Raw genomic sequence first — 16,442 nt, 5'->3', positions numbered from 1 at the left:
TACAGTTCAGAGTTCTTAAAGATGTAGAAATGATGAGAACATAACAAAAGGTATTCTTTAGTATTCTCAACTTTCCCTGTGCTCTACTTCTTCCAAATGCAAGGCTAAAGATGCTTTAAAAAATGAGATTGTGACAAAATGCTAACTATGGCATACTCAGACATTCCAAAACCTGAAAGTAGGTCTGAAGCCAGCAGATTCACTACTCCCTGTTCGTAGGTTTTGGAGTTTTTCTGTCTACCTTCTCTCAACTAAATATTCATGATGGTTTTTCCTGTAAGGACAATTACAATGAAATACACTCCCTTCCCCATCTTAACTCAGATTATTACGGTGCTATTTCTGCATTTTTGTATCATGTGATGGTGGTTTCTTCGTGGTATATGACAAAAATGCCCTTCTTCTTGACTCCATAGGAAGAAAACTGGCTATTAGCTTGGGACTTCAGCAAGGCACTTAGCAAGGTCTCTCATAATATCCTGTGGTCAAGAAGAAAAATATAGGCTGAATGACTGAACAATTAACATGATTCATAGCTGGCTGAAACAACATATGCCAAAAGGTGCCAATTAATGGACTGATATCAAACTGAAGGAGCTCTCCAGATGTTCTACAGCAATTTGCCTCTTGCCCAGTGGTGCCTGGTACCTATTATCAATAACTTGGATAAATATATAGAATAGTTATCAAATATATGGATAAGATCCAAGTGCATTACAGCACAGAATCAGGACCCAAAATAATAAAACAGGCTGAACTAATGGGCTAAATCTAATGAGATAAAGTTTAAGTAGGATAATATAAAGTTTCGTACTTTGGTCCAAAAAAATCCCCACTACTCAAGAATAGGGTACACAAAATTTTGTTGTATAGATGGCAGCATATAGATGTAGCTGTTAAAATAAGTCCATTAAATGTTAGGCAGTATTATAAGCAGTAGATATCTATTGAGTAGTAGAAAGAACATTGGATTTGGCATCAGAAAACTGGGTCAAATTCCAGTTCTGACAGTTTGGCCCTTAAACTCTTTGATCCTTGCTTTCTTCTCAGGGTGGTTGTGAAGTTAAAATGAGTTAACATGTCTTTTGAGTTAACATGTCTAAGTTCCAAGCACTTGTGCTCAACAAATATGACCTAGAAAAATTACCATTCACAATAATATAAGTGGCTGTACCACTCCATTTTGTCCTAGAAAAGATGGTATTTGGAATGAGAGGGGCCACACTCAAAAGCAAACCAGAGCTACTTCTAAAGATAGCGACTAGGATGGATGAGCGACTCAAAAGAGAGCATGAAGAATGGCTATAGGAACTGGGGATAACTGACTTGAAGAATAGTAGACTTAAGGAGACCATATCTACCTTCAAACATCTGATGGTGTGCTTCATGGCCTTCTGTAGAGCTCCAAAAGATAGAACACTGGAGAATGGAAAATACAAGAATGTGGGCAAGGGCGACCACTTGGTGGGGATGTTGTGAGCGATTTCAGCACAAGTGGATAGTTGGACTACATGGCCTTTAACAGGAGAGTCTGATTGTCGTATTTCTAGGACATTTTTCATGAAGTGGATCCTTCTAAGTCTAGTCTCAAAATAATCCAGGATCTCTCCTATCACAGGTTGGACTGGCTTCTTGCCTTAAAATATCATCTTTCTTCCAGTTCTAGGCCAGATCTCTTCTTTATCCAGTCTGACTTTCTTGCACCAGTTTACTCTTGCTGACTACTTTGTTTAGGGATTTCTGGTCACTTTTAAAATGTAATTTTTCCCCCTAAACTATCCAAGGGACACAGTACAAGGGATAATTTGTGGACATTTTTGGGGAGATGAGCAAGCAAAGCATGATTTTCAGGTTGCTTAAGTAAAAGAGTGGGAATTAAGAACCAGAATTTAAGAGTTCCGGCCGGGCGCTGGTGGCTCACGCCTGTAATCCCAGCACTTTGGGAGGCCAAGGAGGGCGGATCAAGAGGTCAAGAGATCGAGATCATCCTGGCCAAGATGGTGAAACCCCGTCTCTGCTAAAAATATAAAAATTAGCTGGGCGTGGTGGTGCGCGCCTGTAGTCCAAGCTACTCGGGAGGCCGAGGCAGGAGAATCACTTGAACCCGGTAGGTAGAGGTTGAAGTGAGCCGAGATTTTGCCACTGCACTCCAGCCCGGCAACAGTGCGAGACTCCGTCTCAAAAGAAAAAAAAAAAAAAAAAAAAGATCCAGAATTGGAACTGTGAACCAAGAAGTTGGGGTGGGTACCTTAGACAAGGCTTTTGCCGGGAATTTAGCATATAGGATAGAAAGCAGAGACCAAAGGCCTCTTGTTTTGAGGCTGTTGGCGTGCTACAAGGACTCAAAAGTTATTTGTTCAACGGATGACTACTGTTTTCTGGAGGCAAACTGAATACCCGGCAGGAGGCTCGGCACCTCCAGCTTGTTCCAGATCGGGATAGGGAAGGTGCCTGGGGCAATCAGTGAGGTTGCCAGCCTTCCTTAGGCCTGGGCTAGCCCGCTCCCCTCCCATGTGACCCCAGGGAACCATTTTAATTTTTTTACAGCCAAGCGTAGGGGAGAACTGGCTGTGCGCCGGTTGCCAGGGACGCGGCAGCCAGCTTGGCTGGGCTGGGGTGAAAGAGGACGCTGCGTGGGGGAGGGCTCTGCGGCTTCTGACTGGCGGGAGCATCAGGACTCATTTGCATAAAATTTTCTGACGGCTTCTGATTGGCTGAAGCCAGAGGGGCGGTGGTGGGGTGATTCCAAGGGCCCAGAGCTTTGGCCCGTGGACCTTTTCCTTCTAGAGTTACTCCGGTGGGTGTGAGTTGTTGCGGGGTCTGGGGCAGCTGGGAGGCCCGGTTTGGGACTTTTTGCAGGCAGGTGCCTGAGCCATCTTTCTCTGAAAGTGTTTAAGAAATGTACAAGAACAGCGGCCAGAGTCAAGAAACTGGGGGATGAAGGGTTATCTCGAGACCAGACTGAAGGAAACGTATCAGGGGAGGGGTGGAGGCCAGAAGGAAGGAGTTAGGTAGGGGCCCTCTCCCAGGCTGGCGTTTTTTGCTGGGTGGAATCCTTTTGCTAGATCCATTGGATTTCCGTTTTCCGTGAGTTATCACACTGTTGGAACTGGGAAGAAGAGAAAAAGAGGCAAGATTTTAGTAACTTAAGTCTGAATACCGAGTTTTCATCCGGGTGCATACGTTCTTAAAATACCAAATGGGTCCAAGAAGGGGGACAAAGTATGCTTTAATTTATGAGAAGACCAGCTACTAGAAACTGTATATCTGTTTTTCTCGAGTTTTCCTCTTGCAGTGCTCTTTCAATCTCATTGGACATATTTTATATTATTTTCCTGCTTAAGAACTGGGAGTTGGGTGGAAGGATCTGTGGCTCATCATAGCCGATTTCCACACTTTTAAGGTTTCTGACTCTTCACATAAACACCTCTCACTATGATGAGGTCCTATATCAAGTATAATTAATCTTTGTACTTTACAATGTACATAGTGATTTTTATTTACGTTATCTTATTTGAACTTAATAGAAATCCTTGGCACAGCCCATGGAACAAGCTCCATTTTTTTGATAAAGAAACTGAGGCTAGAAAAGTTTCTAAGTCTATGTGTGCAGAGAGGGAAGGTGAAATTATTTTAATGCTTCAGAGTTATACGATGCTTCCCCGCCTCCCATCCCTCTATATTTTTCTTTCCATTGATCTTCCTTCAAAACCCTGATAGGTCTATCCCAGTTTTGCAAGTAAGAAAACATGGGCTATGATCTAGAGCTAATAAGTTTTGGGGTAGTGGGTCCCCAGACTTGGTTCTGTCTCCAAGGGTCACTGACTTTTTTTTTTTTTTTTTTTCCCAACAGATTAGTCCTTGTGGCACCAAGCCAGAATTTCATTCAAAAGACCATCAGGAAGATGGTTTTCTATGGAAAATATTTAAGTATAAGTCTTAATGTGAAAGAAAGAGAGAGAGAAAGAAACCCCTTTATTATGTTCTCCCTTCCTTTGGCATTTTTTGTCCTGTGGGAAAAAACTGTACTAGGGACAGAGACCCCTGTTAGGTTTTAGAGAAAAGGGATTTTTTTTTTTTTTTTTTTTTTTTTGAGACAGAGTCTTGCTCTGTCGCCCAGGCTGGAGTGCAGTGGCAAGATCTCGGCACACTGCAACTCCGCCTCCTGGGTTCAAGCAATTCTCCTGCCTCATCCTCCCGAGTAGCTGGGATTACAGGCGCCAGCCATCACCCCCGGCTAATTTTTGTATTTTTAGTAGAGACCGAATTTCACCATGTTGGCTAGGCTAGTCTGGAACCCCTGACTTCGTTATCCGCCCGCCTCGGCCTCCCAAAGTGCTGGGATTACAGGCGTGAACCACCGCGCCAGGCCGAGAAAAGGGATTTAAAATGAGAAGCTTGAATCTTATTGAATATAATTGTAGGACTGTCAGAGAGGACTGGTGGATGAGGAATATGGCAAGGGACATAAGATGGGAAAAATTAAATAGGCTGTGGTTTGGAAATCTCAAAGTGAAATTCAAGGTGCAAGGCTCTTAAAAGTTAAATCCAGCGATTCGGTACATAGCTTAGCCCCTATTAAATGACCCAGTGCTTTAAGAACTATCTTTTGAAAGGAATGCTTCACACATGCACCCTCAAAAATAATTGGACACCTCCTCACTTCTCTGTTAAATGGTGAAAGACACCCAAGACTAGACCTAACTACTGTTACCCTCTCCTGCCCTCTTGGCAGCCAAAAGGCCACATAGCCCAGGCTCTCCAGCATCACTGTGTAGCCGACTTGGACAAAAATTGACTTCTTCCCGTTGCCCCTTTCAGATCTCTTGAAAGAATCAGCAGATGTGATAGTGTGCCCCTCTTCATCCCTGGCAACCACTGTTACAGGAAAGATTGGGAAAGATCCCGCCCCGCCGGGAGGGAGGCAAAAGCCTCTGACCCTCCCCTCCCCCAATAGCTGACCAAGGCCAGGGCCACTGCGGAAGCATCGCGCGTCCACGTGCACCCAGCATGCCCGGCCACCCTTCTTACGTAAGAGTCCCAGGATGGAGTTGTACCTGCTGCTGGCCCCTCTTCCCCGACGGCTAATAATAAACCCGGGTTCCTGTTTCCCGGCCGCGGCCACTCCAGATTCGGGGTTGAGGGGCTCACTCTGCAACCAAGACACGTGCATTCCAGTCATCCCACCCCGGGAGCGCACGCAAGGCCCGCCCAGCCCCCACATGCCAGCCCACCCTCCAGTCAGTCGGGACGCCGGCGCCTTTTTGACCCTCGCAGTGCCCGGCCCTCCTCCAACTGGCCTGCCCAGGACTTGGTGCTGGCGGGGTCCAGCTGCTCCAATCCCTCCTCCTCTGCCCTGCCCTGCTCTGCCCTGGCGCCCTCCCTCAGCCCGGGTATCAGGCGAGAGGCGGAGCTGGCCCGGCGCGCCCCGCCCCCGCTGTAGAAAGGGCCGGGCGAGTGTTACTCGCGGTCATCCTGGCCCGGGCCTTTTATCTCGGTGCTGCCGGGGGAGGCGGGAGGAGGAGACACCAGGGGTGGCCCTGAGCACGGCGACACCTTTCCTGGACTATAAATTGAGCACCTGGGATGGGTAGGGGGTCAACGCAGTCACCGCCGCTCGCAGTCACAGTCCGGCCACTGACCGCAGCAGCGCCCTTGGGTAGCAGCCGCTTGCAGCGGGAACACTGAATTGTCAACGAGCAGGAGAGTCTCAAGACGCAAGAGGAGGTGGGTGTCCCCGCCCCATCTCTGCCCCGGCCAGCGTGGTTGCTTGAGCTCAGGCTTTTCGGAGGGAGAAGTTGTGGTGGTGGTGGGGGGACACCTTTCTCCCCGCGGCCCTAAGTGGGCAAGGAGGTGGGAATGCCCAGCCGCGGGGAGCCACCCAGGCGCAGTCCCGGGCGAGCTGTAGCCAGAGAAGGGGGTGCGCGCGGGCAAGGGCGCCAGGCCCCCTAGCCGGGTGAATAATCTAATCTGTTCTTTCGTCTCTGTGTATCAAACAGGCCAGGGCTCGACCCACAGGCCACCCTCAGCCATCGCGAGTTTCCGGACGCCAAAGCCAGGAGAAGCCGCCCATCCCGCAGGGCCGGTCTGCCAGCGAGACGAGAGTTGGCGAGGGCGGAGGAGTGCTGGGAATCCCGCCACACCGGCTATAGCCAGGCCCCCAGCGCGGGCCTTGGAGAGAGCGTGAAGGCGGGCATCCCTTTGACCCGGCCGACCATCCCCGTGCCTCTGCGTCCCTGCGCTCCAGCGCCCGCGCGGCCACCATGATGCAAATCTGCGACACCTACAACCAGAAGCACTCGCTCTTTAACGCCATGAATCGCTTCATCGGCGCCGTGAACAACATGGACCAGACGGTGATGGTGCCCAGCTTGCTGCGCGACGTGCCCCTGGCTGACCCCGGGTTAGACAACGATGTCGGCGTGGAGGTAGGCGGCAGTGGCGGCTGCCTGGAGGAGCGCACGCCCCCAGTCCCCGACTCAGGAAGCGCCAATGGCAGCTTTTTCGCGCCCTCTCGGGACATGTACAGCCACTACGTGCTGCTCAAGTCCATCCGCAACGACATCGAGTGGGGGGTCCTGCACCAGCCGCCTCCACCGGCTGGGAGCGAGGAGGGCAGTGCCTGGAAGTCCAAGGACATCCTGGTGGACCTGGGCCACTTGGAGGGTGCGGACGCCGGCGAAGAAGACCTGGAGCAGCAGTTCCACTACCACCTGCGCGGGCTGCACACTGTGCTCTCGAAACTCACGCGCAAAGCCAACATCCTCACTAACAGATACAAGCAGGAGATCGGCTTCGGCAATTGGGGCCACTGAGGCGTGGCGCCCGCGGCTGCCCAGCACCCTCTTCGACCCATCTCACCCTCTCTCATTCCTTAAAGCTTTTTTTTTGTTTTTCCTGGCTGGGGGGCGGGAAGGGCAGACTGCAAATTGGGGGGCTGCGTACGTGCAGGAGGCGCGGTGGGGCTGCGTGGAGGAGGGGGCCTCGTGTGAGAGAGAAGAAAATGGTGGCCGGAGAGGGGAGGGCCCAAGGAACCTCCTGGGAGGGGGCCTGCATTCTATGTTGGTGGGAATGGGACTGGGCTGACGCTCTGCATTCAGCCTGTGCCTTTCCTGGGGTTTCTTTTCTGTTCTTTTCGGAGGAGAAGGGCCCGAGAAGGGCCATACCAGGGCGCGGCGCTGGGTTGCCACACTTGGGAAAGCAGCCCGGAGCTGGGTGCTGGGGAAGGCGGGGCGCATAGCCTCCCGCCGCCCTGCGGTTGGGCCGGTGGAGGCCCAGGCGTTGCTAGGATTGCATCAGTTTTCCTGTTTGCACTATTTCTTTTTGTAACATTGGCCCTGTGTTAAGTATTTCGAATCTCCTTCTTGCTCTGAAACTTCAGCGATTCCATTGTGATAAGCGCACAAACAGCACTGTCTGTCGGTAATCGGTACTACTTTATTAATGATTTTCTGTTACACTGTATAGTAGTCCTGTGGCACCCCCACCCCATCCCTTTCGTGCCACTCCCGTCCCCACCCCCACCCCAGCGTGTATAAGCTGGCATTTCGCCGGCTTGTACGAAGCTTGCCACTCAGTGAAAATAATAACATTATTATGAGAAAGTGGACTTAACCGAAATGGAACCAACTGACATTCTATCGTGTTGTACATAGAATGATGAAGGGTTCCACTGTTGTTGTATGTCTTAAATTTATTTAAAACTTTTTTTAATCCAGATGTAGACTATATTCTAAAAAATAAAAAAGCAAATGTGTCAACTAAACTGGACAAGCGTCTGGTCCTCATTAATCTGCCAATGAATGGTTTCATCGTTAAATAAAAATCAATTGATTTACTAGCAAAAGTAAATTTTGTGTTCTCTCTGGTGTTTCATGGTGGTGGATATTCATCTATGCGAGTATTTAGCTTTGTTTGGGAACTAGGTACTGACAAAATTTACTTCCAAACTTTATTTCTAATTCAGTGCCAAGATAGGACCATACATCTCAACAAGTTCAGAAATATTTAAAGTATTTGGGAAGGTACATATATTGTATCCTTCAACCAATTTGGCTAACTTACTGGAGTGCGTAATTAATATTTTGAATTTTTTAAGAAGCTCAAGCACAAGCTAAAGTGTTTCGAGGCATAAAAACAAGGCTGAAATTTCACTTGGTTACTGAGAAGTGAAAATTAGAAAGGGAAGACCAGCTAATCCCAGTGCACACACCTTACAGGTTTTTAAGTTTATCTGAGTAGATATTTAAATGCATTATAACATGATCGATGACTTTTTTCACTAGTTCCAAAAAGGGCTAAGCTTTGTTGAGTGGCGTCCGGTAATGCTTCCAGTTTTTCATTGAGCCAGTCTGCAATTGTGGACAGCAGTTCTGATCAAGGCTGCTGTGGAGCCCTTGGGAATGCTTAGATGGCATTATGATGCTCTACTGGGATGGTGGGAAGGGTAAAAGAATATGCTCTGCATATTCTTTATTTCATTATTTGTTTTTGGGGGATAAATGTCAGATCAACTTGTTGAAGTCATGAGGCATTCTCTAAGCTCATAGGGCTTGAATTTAAAATATAAGTAAGTTTGCAGTCTTAAAAAACAAGCAAAATGTTTTGTGGTGCTGGCGGGCAGGGGCAACTCAAGTCTATTATCAGCTTTTAGCTGCAGTGAAAAAAAAATGGGGAAGTGTCAAGATGGGTGCTTGCCAGTTGCCAAAGAAAGTTAATCTTTAATTTGTGTAAAGATAAGCTAGGCGGCACCAAATGTAAGACATACAGCCTCTTGTCTTGTGTCCCCTTCAAAATATCAAAGTGTAAGCAAAAAATAAAGGAAACTGAAAAGAAAAAAAGAAAAAAAAAAGGCCGCATGGTAGAAACACAAAGACTTTCAAAGACTTTGGAGCCAGAAACTGTGTGCAAATCCTCTTGCTACTAACTAATTGTGTGCATTTAACTCCAAGCCTGTTGCCACATTAGTAATCAGGCATAATAGTAACTACACTGCTTACTTCATGGAGTTGCAGTGAGAATTAAATGACACTATATATAAAGCGTTTGAGGCTTAACATTGTCTTTAGACACTACTGAAGGGCTTTACAAGTTTCTCTCTTTTTTGATGTTTACAGTGATTACATTTAAGCAACTTTCATACATGTTCAGTTTTAGCATATTGACTACATTTCTCTGACAAATATGCTTTAAAAAAACCAATAACATTATAGAGTTAATGCAGAGTCCTAAGAATAATCTAGTAGCCACTAAGGTTTTCTTAAATCTTCACTTTACATGCTGTTATTTCTAGCACGAGTAAGCAGAGTCTTTCATATGCTTAAACACTGGAGTCTTTGGTTGCTACCATTATCAGCTGGCTTGCAAACAAGAAGCCAGCCATTTTAGGAATGCTTTAAGTGAACACTTGCAAACCCCAGGGATGGAAAAAATCCCTAAGAATGCCCAATTGTGAGCGTTTACAACCATCACAACTGTGGCTGAAGACTATGCCCTTCTGAAATGAGATCTCAAAGCAGTATAGCTCGAAACAAAAGGTTTTAGCAAAAAAATGACATATGCACAATTTCTCCACCACTTTGTGTGCGTCAACCATTTAGTTAACTTTTCCACTTGAAACAATGCAATAGAAAACTTGACACCATGTTTCACTATCTCAGTTAATATTCACAATTACAGTGGCTACAACTCGGAAACGGCATTACCAATGCTGCCCAGAGTCACTTTATATTGAAATTAAGTTCTTTACACCAAGTAAATGGTTGTTTACAACCACTGGCTAGTGTCAGTATGAAGTAAATTGTATGAAGTAAAATTTCTAGATTTGGGGGGAAAACAAATACTGCTCCAATCGTCTCCTCTGCTGCTTCTGTTCCTCAATTCAAGCTTGAAAACCTTTCATGTTGCTCTCTTGGTTTTGTCCGTTTGCTTGCCTGTGGGGATTTGGGCCTGCTGACCTGCACATTTCTCTCTTAATCTAAATGTTGTTTCATGTCTCCATTTCTGCCCCCACCCTACATTCTTCGTGAATATATATATGAGGCTTAGGACAATATGTCCATTTTAAGGAAAAGCATAATTTTAATTACATACGTGAAGCAACAAGTAAACTATCTCCTTTCTCAAAGCCATGAAAGAGAACTTGACTTAAAACCAAATAAAATAAAATAAAATAAAATAAAACTAAATAAATAAATTCACAATTTGGGCAAGTGATAGCAAGCACTTTGGGGACATTCACTGAAAGTTGTTTTTGGGATATTATTGCAGTATATATAATACAGAAAAGTACATGTAGATAGCAAAACTAAACTCGAAAGAGTTATCAATTATTAACTTTATTTTTGAAAGTATTTCTTCATGTAAGAGACTTTTTATATATAAACAGTGATTCTGACCTAGGAATAATGATGCTCGCTGTTAAAGAGCATTGGGATATTTATGAACCAATAAGGTTTCTGGGCCCAGTAAATACTATTCCACTAGTAGTAACTACTATTTGTGAAACAAAATTAGGACAAATCTCCAAAAGATTCTCCAGTTAAAGCTTCTCAAGCTATTGAAAATTTTGCTGAACTTCTGAGGTAAAGCAATAAGTGACTTCATATTTTCAGAAGGTCTTTCGTGAGGAATCTCAAAGTCATTTATAGATTTTAGGAGTTGAATAGAGTTGAATTTTAAGAATTGAATACATTGTGTGGCATACCCCTCAGAGAGCTCTCAGACATACTGTTGCTCTTTGACAGTGCCCAACTCCATGGCAGTTTATGACTAAGGGGAAGGCACAGAGAGATGAACTGGGCAAAAAGGAACAGCTTAGGTTGCAATTGATTACCCTCCAGATATTTACATTTGATAGGAATGTAAGAATTTTTTACATCAAAATCTTGTACCAAAGCTTCTGAGAAAGCCTGGTTTTGCCCCTAAACACAGCTTTCTGCTTTGTTCACATGGGGATTTTCATGTTTTACATTTATCCAATATTTCTTGGTGGTCTGGCCTAATTTACTCTTCCCGTGAACCTGAAAACAGTTTGTTAGAGAACATGCCATAATTACACTTTTGAGCAACTTGAAAACTAGCCTTCTGTTGACATTTTTTTTTAATTTTTAAATGAAGTTTATTGGCATTTGCATATGCCTCGTCATTTCCCCTTATTTTTAGTTGCTGAGCAAAAATCATTTGAAAAATAGTGTCTCTCCTGTCTCCCTCTTTCTCCCTCTTTGTCTCTCTCCCTCCCCCAGTCCCTTCCTCCCTCTGTTCTGCATTGCCAAAGGTTCTCAGATGTTTGCAAATTGGACACAGTTCTGGTGGATTCAGAGCTCAAATCTCATGCAATGTACCTTTTTTCCCAAAGTTATTTATCTTTTGATGGTACATCTAGTACATTTTTACCAATCATTGCATCTTTCTTTTATTTATTTTGAAGAGTTTTGGATACAATAATGACAGAAGGAATGTTTTCTTTTAAAGTTTTGGAGATAATGCTTTGCTCCCAACTAATAAAAAAACTTGATTGCAATTTTTTGAAAACTCTAAAGATGTAGCATATTGGATTTGTTTCTTAACATTAATTACTAGTCTTTTTAAAGTTGAAAAGTTTATGTAGCTTCTAATCAAGGCTAAATTGCTTTAATTATTAAGATAATTTAAACTTAAAATTATTTATTTTTTCTTTTAAGTCAGGCATAGTCTTTTTTTTTTTTTAATAACTCGAGGAAATGTAAAGATTGTTCTTGAGTCACTTCGAACACTTTCACTAGGCCTCTAGCTAGTTTACTTGGAGCTGTGTAGAACTTTCTGATAGGTGGTGGACATGATGATAATGTATTACCAACAACTATTTTTGTCTCTGAAAACTAGTATTATCTTTTGACTCATGCAAATCTCATGCCCAGGACTCTCCACTATACAAGACCCCAACTCTGACTGTCATAAGGCCTTGCCACTCTCCATGGGACAAAGAATCCTCAGAGCCAAAGGAATGCCCAGAACTGTGTCCCTACTTCTAGACCACACTCTGGGCACTTGGATACCCAGAGTTCCCTGTCCAAATGGCTCTGAGCCCATTCCAGGGATTTCATAGGTATCTGTTCTGGGTGTATTCTCCAGTGGCAGATGAGCTGCTGACTGTGCACCCCTAGGCCTGGGGCTTGGTGGGGAGCTGTGGATGGAGCTTGGACATGCAGACTGGGCAGTCCATATTTGTGCACACAAGGCCTTTTGTGGTGCAGAATGGAGTTTGGGTAAGAAAATAAGGAGATGGAGCAGAGGCTGGAGATTCCTGTTTGTTCTCTTGCCCTTTCTCCCTGAGTTTCAGGATGAACAAAGGGGTTGAAGACTGCAGAAAGGAAACAAGAGGTGAAAGCAGCTCAAGCTTTAAGGTCTTTTTTGGTTTCAACAAAAGAGGATTTTGTGCTTTTTCTCCCTAATACCCACATACCTCAGGAGTCACCTTGCTCCATTGAAGAAACATATTAAATTAATGAAATGTTGACTGAGGAAAAGAAAACCCACATCTGTACACAGAACTCTTCCAGCTGCTATTCAGTACTTGAATAGTGGTGATTGCAGCAAAGGTAGCTATTCCAGACTCAGATACATATTCCCTACAACCACAAGGATTTCAGCTCCCCAAATAGTCTTTCATCTTTTTTTCTTTTTTTCTTGGTTGAGTTAGCTGTTTTCTTTTCAGTGTTAAAAGTCTTGGTCAAGTTAAAGCAGAAAATGGAGAGTTGTGAATCTGTCTAAAGAAGTCCCCTAAAACCACGAGTATCTTATCAATCCTTCCTGTTTTGGCATTCTGTACTTTAAAGAGAAACATTTTTTTTTTTTTTTGTAACTTCCAATGCTTTTTGTTATATTTTATTACTTCTTTGTCTATTCTTTCAGAATGCTTTGCCCAGCAGTTTTCAAAACATATCTGCCAAGGTGCCCAATTTGAATAATCCCAAACTGGTAAGAATTTGGGTTGTAGAATATCCTCACCACCTAGTTAAGAACAGGGCTGCACATGAGAACTTTCTGACCTTGGACTGTCTAGAGAACACTTTCTCCACTGTGGTTACACACACGGTAGATAATAAAGACTAGGAAATTACTAGCAAAACATAGAAACCAGTTCTTTATTTTACCTAGCTCAATAAACAATGTTGGAGGTGGGGCATTTTCTAAAATCTATTTTACTTTTCAATATCAATATTACTAGTGTTGATATGTGCACTTTTATCAATGAGCATTCAGTTGAAACTGGACATGATTCATTTGATGTTGTCAAAGATAGAAACTAACTTTGTAGGGTTATTTTTTCCCCCTTTTGAATACCACACTGCTGAGGTAGCTTGTGGGCGAGCTCAACAGGGCCAATTAAAACCTGACTACTCTTCCACCATGTTGAAATACCTGACAGAACTTGCTGTGCCCTTGGATAATGACCTTGTTTCTCCCGTCTTAGATATCTAATTGAGGAGATTTCCTGTTTGGTAGTCAAGGAAAGATGAAAATGAAAGTACCACATTGCTAGTTCTGACCAAGGTATTTAAAATTGTCCAGTTGTTCACAATGCAATATTAATTTTAAGCCCTGATTTTAAAAATGAAATGTAGACATTGTGAAAGAATACATACATGCTCTATAATAGCCAAAATATGTGTAGAATGCAGGGAGTGTGGTTAGTGCAGTTTAGTTATTCAAAAGAAGGTGTAGTATTTTATAACATCTAATTGATATTGCAGCTTATAACTCACAGAAGCTTTGAGGATATAATTTTGTTTCTGTTGTGATAAGTACTTGTTGATAATTTCTTCATAGCTTAAATGTTTTGGGGGAAGTGCCAATTTAAGTGGTTAACTCTTGGGTTGGGGTCTGGGAGGAATCTCAGGAACCAGCAGCCCCTTTCTTCTAGTGGATATGGGAGCAGAAGAAAATGCCTGCTCCCTGCAGCCATATTGGCTCCATGTGGAAAAAGGGAGGCACCAAGCCAAGCCTGTTTAATATAGTCTTTCCAGATTTTCCAGATGTTATTCCCCACTCCCCAATCCTGGGTCAGTGTGAGTAACAGGAGTGATGGAGAAAGGCAAAATATGTTTCAGGACATTCCTGGCCATTGGAAACCTGAGAAGTGGGAAGAAATTGTTCTCTTCTGATAGCCAGCTTTGATACCTTTTTCTCTGACTCGAACGGCAACAAATATTAAGTAGAAGCATATGAAATTGCCATTTTTGTTGATCAACCAACATGGTCATTTTGTTGGTCAACCAAAATGGTTGAATGCTCCCTGATTTCAGCAGTTAGATACCTCTCTTGTGGGTGTGCTATAGTATTTTCCCATCACTTTATGAAACTATTTTTCACCAATTCAGAGTTGGCCTGATGTTGAGGTAGAAGGGGTAGGGGGCAAAAGGAGATGGGGGTGGGGTGGGGAGGATATTATATAGAGGAGACAAATAGAATGGAAGAAACAGGAGGATATATAGATAAAACGAGGGAATGAAAAAGTGGCAGAGAGTCTGTGGCAAATTGTATTTTCTAAAACTGGATGCAGAGTTATTTCCAACCCTGCATGTACTTCTACAACCTTGCCACTTTCCTTCAAGAGGTAGAATCTCTGTCTCCTCCAATCGAATTTAGGTGGGGCTTTGTGAGCTGCCTTGACAAAATGAATGTGGCTGTCACTTCCAAGGCCAGGCCATAAAAGGTGGTATATCATCCTCTTGTATGAGATATGTGACTCAATATTGAGATGCTGGCTCTTGGAACCCAGCTGCCATGCTGGGAGGAAGCCCAAGCCACACAGAGAGGCCACCTGTAGGTGTTCCAGCTGACGGCACCACTGAAGTCCCAGCCAACAGGCACCATCAACTGCAAAACATGTGAAGATGCCTTCAAATGATTCTAGCCCCCAGCTTTCAAGCCACCCCAGTTGATGCCAAGTAGAGCAGAGACAAGCTGTCTCCGTTGAACCCTGCCCAGGTTTCAGACTTATGTGCAAAATATTTTTATTCTTTAAACCACTAGTGGTTTGCTATACAGCAATGGATAACTGGAACAGAGATATTTTTTTCCAAATTTCAGGATAGTGTAGAACTAAATGGAAGCAATTGAAAGTAGAATGTAACCTGTGGAGCAGGATCTGTTCTATCTCATTTACCTGAGTAGCTGCTTATAATAAACCTGGAACCTTTGGAAACATTCATCTGATGGCTGGCATAGAGAACAGAAGGATTTGAAGTGATGGTTGATGAGAGAGGTGCTCAAAGTAAAATTTTACAATGCTGTGAAAACTCAGCATGGTAGGCCAAATAATGGCCCCCCACAGATGTCCACATTCCATTCACTGGAACCTGTAAGTATGTTACCTTGCATGGCAAGGGATAATTGAGGTTGCAGATGTGATTAAGGTTGTTAATCACCTGACCTTCAGATGGGGTGATCATCCTGGATTATGGCCTTGTATGGGTCCTTGATGGATCCAGTGTAATCACAAAGTCCTTTAAAAGATGGAAGTTGGAGGTAGAAAAGTCAAAATCAGAGGGATGTTGCATGAGAAAGACTCTATTTGCCACTTCTGGCTGTGAAGATGGAAGAAGGGGCCATGAGCCAAGAAATGCAGGCAGCCTCTAGAAGCTGGAGAAGGCAAGAAAACATTCTCCTCAAAGCCTTGAGAAGGTGTGCAGCCCTGCCAACACCTTGATTTTAGCCCAGTGAGACGCATTCTAGACTTCTGACCTCCAGAACTGTTAGATAATAATCTCGTGTTGTTTTAAGCCACCGTGTAAGTGAGAATTTCCTGCAGAAGCAATAAGAAACTTATTTTAGTTTTCTATTGGTATCTAGCATATGGCCAGGAAACAAAAAGGTTATATATTCTTGGCACCTAATCCATTTGTTGCCTTTTGGATGGTTAAAATAGAATTTCTAGCACAACAACCTGTTGAAACAGTACTAAAAGGTCCTTTTCGTCTTGTTTTGTGAAGGAAACTTGATTTTTCTTTTAAGCTCTAATCTTGGTGACAGTGGCTCTGCATAAAAAGATACTACTTATGGTGCTGTCATTGTATTACTAAAAAGCCTTGCTTCAAATATAGCAGCACTATTTATTATGTATTTGTGATTAAGATCTTAGACCCAACTTCTCTTTCTTCGTGCACCATTCTTACTTCTTTCCTTTCAAAACATTTTGTGATTCTTTTGTGTAGCATTTATTATTTTTGTTTTTTATTGCCATATAATTGCATGTAATAAATGCACAGATATTACATATATAGTTTGTTAAGTTTTGATAAATGCATACAGCCATGACTAACACCTCAAAGTACAGAACATAACCTTCACTTTAAAAAACGTTACTACTTCTTTATTTCTTTCTCTTTCTTTCTTTCTTTCCTTCCTTCCTTCCTTCCTTCCTTCCTTCCTTCCTTCCTTCCTTCCTTCCTTCCTTCCTT

At 43.6% G+C, this 16,442-nt stretch overlaps 1 protein-coding gene across 3 annotated transcripts; it reads left to right on the top strand.

Annotated features, from left to right (window-relative positions):
- Positions 1-2,747: 2,747 nt before the first annotated feature.
- On the top strand, positions 2,748-7,840 carry MID1IP1 (MID1 interacting protein 1). Of its 3 annotated transcripts, none has more exons than XM_025372516.1 (3): positions 2,748-2,803; positions 5,624-5,727; positions 6,000-7,836. In XM_025372516.1, exon 3 carries the CDS (start codon positions 6,264-6,266, stop codon positions 6,813-6,815), a length of 552 nt encoding a protein of 183 aa, XP_025228301.1. In that variant the 5' UTR covers positions 2,748-2,803; positions 5,624-5,727; positions 6,000-6,263; the 3' UTR covers positions 6,816-7,836. The 3 variants fall into 3 exon arrangements, with proteins under 3 accessions (XP_025228301.1, XP_025228300.1, XP_025228302.1); XM_025372515.1 differs by having other exon boundaries at positions 3,854-5,727; XM_025372517.1 differs by lacking the exon at positions 5,624-5,727 and having other exon boundaries at positions 6,000-7,840.
- Positions 7,841-16,442: the final 8,602 nt, after the last annotated feature.

The sequence above is a fragment of the Theropithecus gelada genome, chromosome X (genome assembly GCF_003255815.1).
Source record: "Theropithecus gelada isolate Dixy chromosome X, Tgel_1.0, whole genome shotgun sequence".
NCBI classification, from domain to species: domain Eukaryota; kingdom Metazoa; phylum Chordata; class Mammalia; order Primates; family Cercopithecidae; genus Theropithecus; species Theropithecus gelada.
This window is presented reverse-complemented; position numbering and strand designations above follow the sequence as displayed.